This window comes from Sycon ciliatum, chromosome 3 (genome assembly GCF_964019385.1).
Source record: "Sycon ciliatum chromosome 3, ocSycCili1.1, whole genome shotgun sequence".
NCBI classification, from domain to species: domain Eukaryota; kingdom Metazoa; phylum Porifera; class Calcarea; order Leucosolenida; family Sycettidae; genus Sycon; species Sycon ciliatum.
In genome coordinates this window covers 20711158-20726157 of record NC_088645.1, presented here as the reverse complement: position 1 = coordinate 20726157, position 15000 = coordinate 20711158, and the positions used below count along the sequence as shown (strand labels likewise).

The following is a 15000-nucleotide window of genomic DNA, read 5'->3' as shown; positions in this document are numbered from 1 at the left end:
TCATTTATTTCTGTGTGCGTGTGTGTGTGTGTATGTGTGTGTGTGTGTATGTGTGTGTGTGTGTGTGCATGTGTGGGTGTGTGTACATGTGTGTGCATGTGTGTGTGTGTGTGTGTGCGCGCGCACACGTGTGCATGCTTGCCCCACAGCCTCGCATACGTTCAACGCGCCCGTGGACGTGCTGTTCTTCATCGGCACTCAGCTAGTTGTGATGAGCTACCTTGGTGAAGTATCCGTGTGGAACGCCGTCACACAGCAGTGGAAGGTACAAACTATTATTGTCTTTCTTTGCAGTCATGTCTGCTGTATACCATCGACTCCACTTATTCCAAACTCGCGTGTAGCGAGTTTCGTGATATAGCGAACCCTTGTCCACGTCCCTGTTTGAACACATAAAAAAAATTGAGCCTTTATATCGATCCGTTTTCGTTTATAACGAACCATATCTTGAAGGGCCGCATGTAAACCAAGTGCACGTATACAGTCATGGACCACATGTCAGTCCTTACTTGCTGCTTGCAATGTGTAAGTGCGTGTCGGTTATAAGGACTTCGGCTATAAAGAACTAATTCTCCTGCACAATGGTGTTCGTCATATCAGGAGTCGACTGTACTCACAAGCCATCTGCCCCCCCCCCCCCCCCCCCCTCATATCTACATACATGCAGATTCCAGAGCTCCTGACTTGTTCATCCCCAGTGACACTTGTACTTGTGGTATACACACAGTAAACAGGAAATTAATTCAGAAATTGTGTTGCTGTGTATGATTTTTAAAACGTACATCTCCTGAATCGTACATGTTCAAAAATGCACTCACTTCATGACTCTCTATAAAGCTTTTAAAATTTATTTTCTTGTGTACTCGCTTGTTTAGGTCCAGATGATGGCCCCCATTGCCAGCCACGCCACCGTCAACTCCACCATGTTACTGGGATGTGCTAACGGCTCAATCTACTACATAGGTAAGTTTGTGCTGTCATCTCTGTGTGTGTGTGTGTGTGTGTGTGCGTGCGTGCGTGCACATGTGTATGTGTGCGCGCGCGTGCGCGCGCGCGCGAAGGCACCGACTCCATTCACAGTTCACAGTTCATTAAACCATTGTTCTAGTGCTGGGGTTTCGAAAGCCTCTTTTTCTTCTTCTCTTCCTGCCGTCCGTGCTCCAATCTTCTGGGATTGCATATGAACTGCTCAGCAGGCTAGTTAGTACTCTGTCCAGTTCACTGGCCGACCTTTTCGCTGCTTGGCTTGCGTCTTCTCCTGCAGATATGGAGAAGTTTCCGTTGCGCATGAAGGACAACGACCTTCTTGTCACCCAGGTGTATGAAGACCCGGCCAAAGAGGCTGTCACAGCACTCAGTGTCTACTTCACCAAAGCACGTGAGTCAGCGGACACATTCAATATTCTCAGACCATTCATTCGTTCATTCACTCATATTTTTATTTCAAGGATTCTCCACATGTAAACAGATACTCTATCAGGGCAGTTTCCTGGAAGGATGGATGGGGTAAAAGGAACCATGTTTGTGATTTCATAGGTGCCAAACATTTTACGTTTTTCAACAAAAAAAATGTTTGTGATTTTACACTCATGTATGTACATGATTGTGGTGCTGGTAGCAAGTCAGTTGTTAGTTGTTGGCAGGGAGTCGTCAAATACCAGGTATTTGACGACTCCCTGGTTGTTGGACTGTCTGTTAGTACCTGAATTGCAGTATTTGGCTGTCGCTCACACAAAACCACACACACCCGAGTCTGGTGGAGGTGGTAGTGCCCAATTTTCAATCCTGATACTGTTCAGAACACTCATATATGGAGAACACTGGGGAGAACTCTCAAGATTCACTGTTGGTGTGTTGGGTAGGGATTGTGCTTGGGAGACGAGAGGTTGCGGGTACGAATCTCACCTGAAGTTGGAAATTTTCCTTTCAGAAATTTCTTTGAATGCGTCTATCTTCTCACGGCTGTTTGGCTATTGTCCATGCCGAAATGGTCAGTTTCAATGGGCGCAACATTAAAGTCGCTGAGTTGTCGCTAACACTGTGAGAGGTCATTCGTGGCCTTGTTGAACAGAGTTTGATAGTAGACTTGGCACAATTTTCTTTTTTTTCTTCTTTTTTTCTTTCAATACTTCTCCAGCTGGATGACATGCTGCTTGTAGAACCTTGCAGTCGGCATCCAAAGTGCTTTGACTGCTCCTCATACTCTTATTGAATTTTTTTAGTTTAGATTATACGATCGATTATCACTTTTATCAGCATTAAAACTGCAAGAAGCACCCACAATAGCTGTTCGCTTTGCTCCATGCTGAAAAGAATGATGTTTGAGCTTGTCACCAGTCGGGAGAGATAATATTAAAATATGCTTGTGGTTATGACGATACATAGCTTGCTTCCTATTCCCAGCTTGTCCATGGCACTCGCTGTGTGTGTGTGTTTTTCTTCTTCTCAGAAATCCGCAACTGCACCGCTAACTCCCTGGAGATTGCGTACGGGACGAATAACGGAAATGTGCGTGTGATCGCCGATCATCCCGAGACGCTGGGGCGCGGCTTTCAACTACTGCAGACCTTCACCGTGCACCGCAGTCCGATCACGCGCGTGTGCCTGACCGAGAGGTATCTTGCATCAGGTGAGACAATGACGGCATGATTTTTAATATGTTGCACAAGAAGGATCCACGAGCAGGATTCGAACCCAGCACGCCTGTCTTTCCGGGACAGTGCTCTGCGGATTAGGCTACTGGGGATCACACACCCGTGGCTCCTTCTTGCTAGAAATAGATTGAAATGATCGAGCTGCCTGTCGTTGCTATGGTTACTGACTGGCTACTTTGTACGAAGACATTTTTGCCAGAAGATTGGAGACTTTTGAGTGGGTAGCCAAGCCTATGTGTGTGTGTCTTCTGTGTGTGTGTGTGTGTGTCATGAGCGGAAAGGCTCGTGGAAACTATGCACGAGTCTGGCTACATCAGCCATGACCATGTCAGTGACTGTCTGTCGGTTTCCACTGGCACTCCCTATGCATATCATCCTTATGCTCCTTTTCGTTCATATTTCGTTGTATTTGCTTATTACTGCTTGTCTCGTCGTTCTTCTCACAGTGTGCTCCGAGTACAATCATGTACGCACTTGGACGGTGACCCGTTTCCGTGGCAACTTGAGCACGCAAACGTTTCCTGCGCCGCTGGCATCGTTTCATGTTCTCTCTTTGGAGATGGGTATGGACAGTCTAACACCTAGCTCTAATGAGATCGGTAAGAACTCGGGTCCGTGTGGAAAGCCTCATGTATACCAGGCAGTGTGTGCTGGCCCTTCCTTGGAATGCTAGTTGAAACTTTCTCGGTCTGCCCTGTCGGTGTCTCTCTCTCTCCATCCATCTCTTTCCTTCACTATCTCTCTATCTGTCTCTCTCTCTCTCTCTCTCTCTCTCTCTCTCTCTCTCTCTCTCTCTCTCTCTCTCTCCCTCTCTCTCCTCTCTCTCTCTCTCTCTCTCTCTCTCTCTTCTCTCTCTCTCTCTCTCTCTCTCTCTGCCCTGTGCAGCACAATGTTGGTTGTTTTCATCCATTACTTGTTTCCTACTCAGGTAAACTACCCATGTTCAAAACAAGTTTTTCTTTGTTTCTTGTCCTGCGGCAGGACCGTTTGGCTACCACCACAAGGAGCAGGAGGACCAGGTGTTTATACAGCGCGTGGCACCCATCACTTCGGAGCTCTACTGTCGACTGGCAGCAACCGGACAACGGTAAGACCATGTTGTGCGTGACAAGCAACTGGGTATGAGTGCGTGTACCTGCTCTGCTAGTCGGAGTGTACTTCGCACGTACATATCTGAAATTCAGCACTTTTTAGTAGCGTATTCACCCACATACAAGTGCACATCCTTATGTGCGAGAAAATGCTTTTTTTCAATTTTGCCAGGAATCAGGAATCTCTCTGTCTCTCCCTCTCTCTCTTCTTTCTAATGCGACATCCGTAAATGTGGTACCGGGGAGCTGAACAAGAAGCTGCCCCCCCCCCCAGACACACAGACAGCATGCACATACACACACACACACACACACACACACACACACACACACACACACACACACACACCACCACCACCTCATCTCATTGCCTTGTATCCGTTATTGGTGTGCACCCGTGCAGAGTGTGTGTCTTGCGCTCAGTAGATGACTCTTACATCTCCGCACACTGTGTGGTGGATTTTGACGCCAGCAACCGAAGCGCCTCCTGCGAACGTTCGTACATCTTCACCGGCCATGCGAATGGTGCAGTACAGGTAGGATTCTGTTTCCAATTGCAGTCGAGTTTGTCTAGATAGAGCATTGTAACAGCAAACTATAGCCATAGAGGAACTGTCGATCGTCTCGTTATTGACTGTCAATGTATGGATAAGAATGTGTCATGATGGGCGAATTTTATCTGTCTCTTGAGTTCTCTTCGTTTTCTTTGTACGTGAAGCTTGACTGCACTGTTTTCCATGTACAATCGCCAACATGTTGTAGCCAATCTGAGCAATGATGGAACATGACTCTGTGTATACGATTGCATTTTCTAGTTGTGTAGGCTAGCTTTGCAGAGCTATTGATCTTTTGGTCAAACGTGGATGTGTATAATTTATCTTTTCAGTTCTTGCAATCGTTTGCTCCTGTTCTCATCCTTGTTCCGGTGTTGTGTTTCCGTGGTCTCTCTCTCTCTCTCTTTCTCTCTCTTTCGCTCTCTCTCTCTCTCTCTCTCTCTCTCTCTCTCTCTCGCTCTCTCTCTCTCTCTCTCTCTCTCTCTCTCTCTCTCTCTCTCTGTGTGTGTGTGTGTGTGTGTGTGTGTGTGTGTGTGTGTGTGTCTCTCTCTCTCTCTCTCTCTCTCTCTCTCTCTCTCTCTCTCTCTCTCTCTCTGTCTCTCTCTCTCTCTCTCTCTCTCTCTCTCTCTCTCTCTCTCTCTGTCTCTCTCTCTGTCTCTCTCTCTCTCTCTCTCTCTCTCTCTCTCTCTCTCTCTCTCTCTCTCTCTCTCTCTCTCTCTCTCTCTCTCTCTCTCTCTCTCTCTCTCTCTCTCTCTCTCTCTCTTTCCGTGTGTATGTATGTGTCATCCCGTATAACAACCCGTGCAGATGTGGGACTTGACCACAGCGTATGAGCTAACACGAGCTGGGCGAGGTGAGCAGAGCGTTGTCTCTTCTGTGCACATTTTAAATGGGGCTTGGCCTCGCTACGTCACGGCCAGTGTGTGTGTATGGGGGGGGGGGGGGGGGGGGGGGGTCCTATCCAGTGTGAAAGTGCGTGGATGTTTGTGTGCGAAGCCCAAGCTCCTTTCTTGAACCGACGCCGTTTGCTTCAAGTACCAAATGAGTCCGTTTGGGAAATAATACGGAGGATTAGCAAGACGAAATTCGTGTTGGCGTTCGCAAACACTTTTCAGTTCGCGAACTGGTTTGCGAACTTTCGCATTTTTCGTTCGGAAAAGTAGTCGGAACACGAATCGCGGATTCGTGTCAGGGCAGTCATAAATAATTTACCACGCTGTACTGTCTGTACACAATGTACGTCGTGTCAACGTCATGTGATGCATGTGCTGTTTGCTAATCCTTCTCATAACGCGAATTCGGTCACTGAGTTCGACTTTCCTTGGAACGCGTACGCGAATTTCGTCTTGCTAATCCTCCGTAATGTTACACAGACAATTTTTGGATAGGGAAGCTGGGTGGGGGGGGGGGGGGAGAATTTTTGAAAGTACAACGGAGAGTTTCACAATACTTTTTCGCCCCTCGCTGACTATTGTCATGTACATGTATGTATTTGTGGTTGTCCTGTGCACAACAGCGTCCATTGCAATAGGAGCGCCGAACAGGCACGTGCCGTGCGCGCAGTCGGACGGGCCATCCAGCGCCGAGCTGCTGCAGGTGCTGGAGAAGTTCGACCTTCGCTCCGGCGACGACGAGATGTCCTCCAAGTTCTCCACGGCGAGCTCGTACCGCTCGGTGAAGCTGCAGCTGCGCGACAACCTGAGTGCACGCGTGTCGCCGAACTGGGTCACTTCGGCGACGTCGCCGCATCCGTCCATCCGCTCGATGGCCTCCGATCAGTCGGTGGCGTTCCAGGGCGGACTGCCGTCCAGCGATCTTGCCCGTGCCTTCTCAAGCCTGTCATCGCCACCGCGTGGCGCCAGTCGTGTGAACAGTCTGCCGCCGTTGCTTTCAGAGGCATCGCTGGACCATTCGCACATGAGCGTACAATCGTCCGCTGTCGGGGCAACGGCAAGCAGCACTGCAACTGCCGAAGCGATGTCCGTGCGGTCGTGCAGCTTCGATGCTTCGTGCCAGCCCGGCACCATGGCAACCGGAGCCACTGCCACCACTGCAGGCAGCATGCCATCTCCGCCAACGTCGTCGAGCTGTGCGGCCTCTGTTGATGCCCCAGCGCGCACTGGTCCTGCTACTGCTGCTGCGGTGACAACAGCGAACGGTTACAGTGCCGTTGCAGCAGCAGCATCGCGGCTGCCGGCCTTGTCCAGGTCGAAACCGCCCGTGCTGCCCAAGATGCCGGCCGCGCGGTCCGTGTCCATCAATCCGTACGCGTCGATCAGCGCGCCGTCCTCCTCCTCCGCCGTCTCCAGCAGCATTCCGCGCGTGCAGAGCGATCAGAGTGTGCCAAGCCAGCAGTCGCACGCCAGCAGCGTTGCCACCCTCTCCACCACCGGCGGCGATACCAAGTCAGCCTCGTCCTCGTCGCTCTGGAAGCCCAGTCATCGACGCAGCAAGTCTGCCAGTATTGTCCGCCACTCGTTCTTCTCCACCGAGAAACGGCACACGCCACGCGTCCTCGAGGACGTCATCAGCCTGAGCGCGAGTAACGGAAGTAGCCTGACCTCGCTCAATTCGCTCTCTCAGCAACAGCAGTGAACTGTCTACCAGCTTGAGTGTCAGCAACGGAAGTAGCCTGACCTCGCTCAATTCGCTTTCTCAGCAACAGCAGTTATCTGTCAGCCTGAGCGCCAGCAACGGAAGTAGCCTGACCTCGCCCAAGTCGTTGTCTCAGCAACAGCAGTGAACTGTTGATTGCTTGTCTCCTGATAGGTCCACCTTGCAGCAATGGCTTGTTTGCCCTACACGCTGCTGCGCAAGTGTTGTATGATACTGTGTTGCCATACCTGCCGACATGTCAGTAGCCTGCCGATTTTTGAGGCCCGTCATGACCTGCCGACAATTGACCTTCTCCTGCCGACAACGGCCATGAAAGTGTCCAAGTTTGTCCTTGTGCTTGGTTTAGAAGTCCTGGTCCAGATTTTTGGCTTTTACTGCTCATCACGAGTGTTTCCAGAGCTCTCTCCTAAGGCGCGAGGCGAATCATCAGCTGTCTGGGGAAAATTGGCAAACTCAGTCGGAGTCTCATGCAAAGCCGTGAAAGGTTTTCTTAACAGTTCCGCGCGCGCGCGCGTGTGTGTGTGTGTGTTGGGGTTACTATGAAGGAGGGGGTCCGGCGGCAAAGCCCGCGGATGATGCATTTTATTTTTTTCATCCTACTGATATTTGGCTATAATGATGTGGCAACACTGTACAGTATGTACAAGCTAGTACTATGCGTGCACGTTGCTTGCACATGCACAGCGCCTTCATCAAGTTAGACCCATCGCAAAGCCACACCGCGCTGGCCTGCTTCACGTCATGGCGCTGCGACGTCACGCGTCTTTCGCAACGACGGGTCTGCTGCCTGTGCGTGATCCTGCTACTGCTCGCATCGCTGTCCAGATAACAGCGCACGGCGCATGCACGTGTGTGTGGGGGGGGGGGGGGGGCATGCCCTCCACATGTTCATCCAACATCAATGTGATGACTACCGGATGAGCATATTGCACCCCATGCTGGCCAGGACTAGACAGGCTTGATTCTAGAACAGGCAGTCTCTGCTTTTCACCGCTTCAGTTTTATTTCGGAACCCATCCATATATCCTACGACTGCTGTATCCTGGCTCGGTACCATCAGTTTTTGTGTCATGTTTTTGAAGCCGACCACTTTTCTACTATTTATTCGTCAGATCTATCCGTGCTAACCTGTCTGGTCACGTGACTTGTTTCATTGAAACCTGACAATCTCTTGTTCACTTTTATTTTATTTTACTGGCTATTTAATTTATTTCACCATTTTATTGATGTGCAGTGCTCTGTATGGCTATTAGCGTAGTCGGTTGCAGTCGGGTGAGCCTCTGGCTGCAGCTGGTTATTCAGCACGTTTACACGTGTGTTATTCTTCAACTGTCCGTTGGGCTCTCCCCGCCCTCCCTATCCACTCTGCGGCTTGGGGCTAGAGTGCTCCGGACTTAGTTACTTCCTTCCCTACTCCGTGGCTGGTCCACTCTGCCTTTATTCATCACTTTTCATTCTAATTTATTTTTGAGCCCGTCAGCATTTTATTCTTCAGCTCTCTCTCTCAATTCTTGCTAATTGCTAGTGTCTGCAAGCAACCGCCTCAAATTAGAAGTAGTAATATTAATTTTTCAATGACGTAGCTCACTGGACTAATTCTTGTTGCTTGCCCAGTTCTGTCCGTATAGCAGGGCCCAGCAGCAGTCACAGTTGAAATACTAATGGTGAATCATGCAGAGACAGGATGAATCAGTCTTGGCGGAGATGCGCTTTATGATACGGTATGTTGTGACTCTTGTGGGGTGAAGGACAGAAGGTTCCAGTACTGTGGCTAGGTTGTTCGCACCTGCCTGCAGTGCAAGCAGTCATATTTTTTACATTGCTTTGCACCTGGGAGTCGTAAAAAAAAATTAAAAAAGCCTTCATGACTCCCTGGTGCGCAGCATGCAGGGAGTAGTACAATACTGTATTGTACTACTCCCTGCTTCTCACCGACCCACAACTGGTCGGCCGGTCCACTGCAGACAGTCCTTGATTCCACTGGCACTCCCTTTACTACTAGTATAGTAATATGCAGGGGTCTGTCCCCAGGGAAAATCGCGGAAAAAAATCCCAGAATTTGCGGTGTAATTTGCGGGTAAATATGGCATAATTTGCGGTAAATATGCGGTGAATACTATTGATATGAGGCAATTTTCAGTGAGTATGTACGACTCGTAGTGAAATCAATCAGTTAGTCTCTGGTGTAAGCACTTGTCACATTTGAGTACAAAAGCCGCCACGATGAGACGTTGCTGACAGAACAGTGCACTGCACTGTGTGTACGTGTAGTGCAACAAAAAAGTTCAAAAAACACGGGAAAACGCGGTCTTTTGAAGGGGAAGATAAGGCAAAAATCAAAATTTCACCAGTTGTAGTCTTCGGGGTGCTGAGTCGAATGGTCTTGGTCCGAGAAAACTGAGACCCTCCCTTCCTACTTGAATCCCAATCGAACTCGCGCACTTCCACCGAAACTGGGTGACTGCGCCCTACGAGATGGGGATTTGTATGCAAAATGTCACTAAAAGCGCCATTTCGTTCTTATAAAAGCACGGATGACCGCGATTGGCCCATATGTTGTAGTCTTTTGGACGCTGAGTCGACTGGTTTTGGTCCGAAAAGGCTGCGATGCAGCGTTCCTCCTTTATTCCCAATCGAACATGGTTGAACAAGCGTTCACGTGCTCCTGCGTACACCAGTCACCTGGTCACCGCGCCTGCAGGGTACAACTTACTAGCCTGTTTGACCTTTTTTGGGTGCAGTCTTGTCACTCGAGTTGAACCTTGGTGTGAAAGGTGTCGCCTGCTGGCGTGGTGACCAGGTGATTTGGGCACCCAGAAGCACGTGACCACTTGTTCAACCATGTTCGATTGGGAATACAGTGTATAGGAGGAACGCTGCATCACAGCCTTTTCGGACCAAAACCAGTTGACTCAGCGTTCAAAAGAGTACAACATATGGGTCAATCGCGGTCCTCCGTGCTTTTATAAGAACGAAATGGCGCTTTTAGTGACATTTTGCATACAAATCCCCATCTAGTAGGGCGCAGTCACCCAGTTTCGGTGGAAGGGCGCGAGTTCGATTGGGATTCAAGTAGGAAGGGAGGGTCTCAGCTTTCTCGGACCAAGACCATTCGACTCAGCACCCCGAAGACTACAACTGGTGAAATTTTGATTTTTGCCTTAACTTCCCCTTAAAAAATCGCAAAAAACGTGGCCGCGGAATCGCGATTTTCCCCGGGGACAGAAGGGTGTTAGCGGGTGTTAGCGGCCGTCGTGAGTTCCCTTCGGGAACGGACACGATCATTTTTTATTTTTTTAAATTTTTATTTACAGAAGGGTGTCGGCACCGGTGCGGCAGGTCCGGCCAAAGCTGCACCAATAGTTTCATCTTGTGAATTTTAAAGGGGAAGATGCGCTTAGATACCCTAAAATCAAATTTTCACCAGTTGTAGTCTCCGGGTTAGGAATGACTCAACCTTGCCACCAACAAGCAACTCTGGTTAGCGATCATTGACAGATGCATGCCCCCCGTATGATTTGTCTATGCGGGCAATATGCGACCTGTTCATATCATTATTATTAGTCTCCGGGGTGCCGAGTCGAATGGTCTTGGTCCGAGGAAGCTGAGACGCTCCTTTCCTCCTTTATTCCCAATCGAACCCATGCACTTCCACCGAAACTGGGTGACTGCACCCTACTAGATGGAGATTTGTATGCAAAATGCCACTAAAAGCCAAGGTTCAACCTTGAGTGACAGGAACGCTGTAAAAAGTTGTTGCCTGCAGGCACGGTGACCAGGTGACTGGTGTACGCATGAGCACGTGACCGCTTACTCACTCGTGTTCGATTGGGAATTGGGAATAAGGGCCGAACGCTGCATCGCAGCCTTTTCGGACCAAAACCAGTTGACTCAGCGTCCAACAGACTATAACATGTGGACCAATCACGGAATAAAAGAGGAAGGGAGCGTCTCAGCTTCCTGGCACCAAGACCATTCGACTCAGCATCCCGAAGACTAAAACTGGTGAATTTTTTTCATTTCTCACTACTTCAAGTACTGTCCTAGTACCGTAAAATCCCGCCAGAGCGCCCCTACCTCCTCGACGCTTCAGGTGGGGAGGGGCGGATGAGCGCGTCCTACTTGCCGCATTCAGTGCTACATGAAAAAGTACTCACCCTACGAAAACTGTACATGTACATGTACATGTACGTGCATCTCGTACACCGACCAAAGGCCAAGAGCCAGGGGTCGAACAGACACATCACAGACTGCGACAGAGTCATACGAGGATGCCGGATTTTACGGTAGTTGTATTTCAGTATTTGGGCCCAATTTCCCAGGCTAAAGTAACCGGGGGGGGGGGGGGGGGGGGCTTCGGACCCCCACTTATAGTGCCACACCAGTACCATACCATGTCGAGCACAGCTGCAGTGATGGTACGATCACCATGATCACGCGAGCACGCGCCCTGACTTGATTTTTCACGCACGCGCTAGCGTGCATGCTGAGCATGCATGGGGGCCGGGCCCGGACCGGGGCGCCGATCCGAGGACCGAGCTGGAGTAGATCGAGCAACAAGAGGCCAACAGACAGAGGAACGGCATTATTTATTTTACATCGACTGGAGGCGAGTCACATCTAGAAAATTTGCTCTTTGCCACGCGGCGGAGTGAGCAGCAAAAAGAGGAGGAACGTAGCGGCAGAAGTCTGAAACGACGTAAGTAGTTGTTGTTGTCGTTGTATACTTTATTTAGTTGTGATACCATTCCATTGGAGACGTGTTATTGTGTTTGCTGTTACCGATATACGTACAGGTACGTCTTTGACAGCGTAATTCAAGGTGCGGAGAAGTTTGAAAGCGAGAAGCCAGGAATAAGTTTCTCTTACCGTACCTAGTACCTGCAGACAGCTGAGCTAGTGGCGACGAGTGCCGGCAGAAATTCGCTACCGCACACGGCAGTGTTGGTCCCATTCATTTCTTGTGTGAGAGAATACAGACGACTGAATGAATCCGCGCTGACAGCCTTCTTCCAACAACCATGTCAGCCGCGTGACGTACATAGGTTAACGCCAGTATGTGATGTTATGAGGTCCACAGATAGCAATAATAATGACGTCCCGTCAAACTAATAGTAATACTTCGCAGAGAGTCCACGACTTTTGTGTACTACTTCTAGTCCTACAAGTACTTTGGTGAGCCGCCGTTGTAGAATCAGCAACACAGCAACGTAACGCCGTTCTTTGACAGAGCAACGCAGTGCTGCACACACATTGTCATTGTGCGTGAGTTCCAGCTGTGTTTCAATACTCTACTACTACTACCGCTGCTAGTACCAGCAGAACTACAGACATCTACCAGACATACGACCAACTCCTGACCTGGATCCAGTTCCCTTTTCCCCTGTCACTTCGGTATCGTCCCGGGATCCCGCTGTCACGGTATACCATTACTAAGTACTAAGTATTTCAACCACAGGAACGCTATTGATCCTAGTCCGCGAGACCCGTGCACGTGACACATTCTTCGCCTAGGCCTAGCGCAGCTCGAGGATGCAACGAAGTACCCAGTAGATCTACATCCAGTGCAATGCCAGGAAAAATTCACCGCACCGATTTCAGCGGCCACTCTTCAACCTAGAATACGTCTACCACAACGTAACGTCGTTACTTGCACAAGCTTGTTGTTAGTCAAACTCAAAGTCGACTGTTGTTGGTGCGTCCCCGTCGTAGCCAGTGCATTCGATCAACCGGCCGCCGTGTACACGCACTACTACCAGAGCCTCGGCAGTCGTGTTCGGCAAACATTGGACAGGTCCTCGTACCAGCCCGACTGGAAAGCGACAGCGTGTTCGATAGCTCAAGCAAACATCTGCGCAGCACGCCAGTAGCGAGCTCGTGCTGTGGATTGAAAACGTCCCGCTCCTCCATCGGCAATTATTTTACCTTCTGTAGTTCTGAGCTGAGTCTGTCTGCGCAAGACCTCGTGATCGGCAATTGACGGCGCTTCCACAGATACAGCGGACTAGGAGCAGGAAAGCACTTGGCGGCGATTTATCCAAGTAGCTAGCCCGCAGGAGAACGATACTAGCGCAGTCGATCCCAAATCGACGGCAACCACCTCTGCTTTTGATTCCTTGCGTGTCGATTTCGAGAAGTTTGGAGGCAGTCTGGTGCTTGGATTTGTGTCTGTCGCTGACCGAATCGCGCCTGGATTGAATACTCTACCCCCGGGCCTGTGATCGATACGTGACGCGAAGTGAAATTTCCTTTAGTTTCCAACTAATACTTTGACTTACACAATGGATGAGGCAGCACCAGCAGAACCCGCTGTCGTTGAAGGAGATGAAGAGGCTGCAGCACCAGCAGCACTCGCGGCACTCGCGGCAGCAGCAATGCCAGCAGCAGCACCAGCAGCACCAGCAGCAGCAGCCCCGGTGTATGGCGGAGCTGAACAGAGTAGCGGACAAGTAACGTCTACGTCCGACTACACGAGCACGTTGCCTTGGCCTGCGCAGGAGATGGGCGGCTTCGATCCCGATGCGTTCGTTCAAACGCCAGTGGACGAGCAGTTTATTTGCCCTGTGTGTAGGATGGTCGTTCGCAACCCCATGTTAGTGGTGTCGTGCGGACACCACTTCTGCCACCCCTGCATCACGTTGGCACTAAAGTAAGTCACGCGTCTGAACTAAAACAGTCTGCATGATGATGTGATCATGCATGATTGGCTGCTGTTATTCTGAAAGTAAAAATATTTTAGCTGATCGCTATGTATAAAGGTCGTTTCGCTCAGTCGTTGTTGTTGTTTAGTTACGTAACTATTATTGTAAGTAATAGTTGGTCACTAGGGGTTTGTGGTGGTGCGCTCATTCGAGAGAGGTAGCTAGCTACCAAAAACATTGACAGGGAATGCCGTAGGTGGGAAGGAGAGGAGTGTAGGCAAGAATAGAGTAGTAATGGCAGTCTTTACCTCATTTAAACTTCAGGTCTTTCGTGCAGTCCATCTAACTGTTCCATCCTGTCCCCGTCTGCACGTTATGTGCGGGAGTAACTAATTACTCACTTCAATGCTGCTAGCGCTAAATCGCCAATAGGCCGTCCACGTAATGTCTAGCAGAAGATAAACACGCACATACATGTAGTTCTGACGTTATTATAGTCTTCATGCACCGGGTAGAAGACATTCCAGAGCAAGGAGAGAAAAAAACTTGCACCGGCTGACTTCGCTCACAAGTGCACTGTGTTCTCAATCGCATGGTTCTTGTGATAAGATCCTGTCAATGGCACAAGTACCTGAGCAAACCAAGTCTTGACTGACTGATTGACTGATAACTGGAGTGGAGAAGATAGTTTAGAGTGCCCTGGTCACACCTGCACATGTAGATAAACACTGGCATAATAATCACAGTTCCAGTGGTTCACCAGAACAGTTCCAGCAGTGCATTATGTGCAGTAAAGCGGTTTGTAAAAGATCGTGTATCCAGCAGCATCGGAATGCCCAGAATGCATAGCAATTCGGTTACTTTGCGAGAATGCCCAGGAAGCATAGCGTTGTTACTTAGCACGGTGCTTTGTTTCAATCTGGAGTGTGATCTTTCTCGGGGCGCATGTTTCTTAGTGTTCTGCTTGGGATGAGTGCTGCCATTAGGGTGGATTGAACTGTCCACGTGGAAAAGGGCAGCAACGCCTACCTGCGATGATGCCTCATGGGTCAGACGCGTTGCTACTGTACTCAGCATCATGTTGCGAGCGCTCATGGACATTATAGGTTTTCTGTGGTCCTTGTGGTCCTACACTGCAGCACTGGTATTCGACCTGGACACCATTCAGAGAAAACTGTTCTGGGATGCTAGCAAAAGCGCTATACGAAGTATTTAATAATTATTAATTTTTGCTTTCGGAACTCTTTCCCTACAAGTGGCTGCAGTATGGACTACATGCAGCCAAATCGACAGCTAGACTATGGCTGGAATAAGGTGACTTGCAATGCTGCCGCCGCCAAGTGGGAAGCATGAATACTGCGGGGGACGGCAATTATCGTGATGAAAGAGTGGCAACTCTGTGATGGGGGCACCACGGAGTGTGCATTGCAGCCTGGTGACGGTA

The 15000-nt window shown here is 49.7% G+C and overlaps 2 protein-coding genes across 2 annotated transcripts in view; both read left to right on the top strand.

Moving 5' to 3' along the window:
- LOC135811700 (SH3KBP1-binding protein 1-like) overlaps positions 1-8662 on the top strand; it is an 18100-nt gene extending 9438 nt beyond the window's left edge. The window contains exons 10-18 of the mRNA XM_065324937.1: positions 150-265; positions 876-963; positions 1265-1378; positions 2450-2629; positions 3101-3253; positions 3636-3741; positions 4149-4281; positions 5107-5152; positions 5816-8662. Of these exons, the coding sequence (XP_065181009.1) occupies positions 150-265; positions 876-963; positions 1265-1378; positions 2450-2629; positions 3101-3253; positions 3636-3741; positions 4149-4281; positions 5107-5152; positions 5816-6894 (2015 nt within the window). The 3' untranslated portion in view covers positions 6895-8662. The remainder of the gene's footprint in view (positions 1-149; positions 266-875; positions 964-1264; positions 1379-2449; positions 2630-3100; positions 3254-3635; positions 3742-4148; positions 4282-5106; positions 5153-5815) is intronic.
- A 2860-nt stretch (positions 8663-11522) lies between these two features.
- LOC135811699 (TNF receptor-associated factor 4-like) overlaps positions 11523-15000 on the top strand; it is a 14316-nt gene continuing 10838 nt past the window's right edge. The window contains exons 1-2 of the mRNA XM_065324936.1: positions 11523-11614; positions 11712-13564. Coding sequence (XP_065181008.1) covers positions 13197-13564 — 368 coding nt within the window. The 5' untranslated portion in view covers positions 11523-11614; positions 11712-13196. The remainder of the gene's footprint in view (positions 11615-11711; positions 13565-15000) is intronic.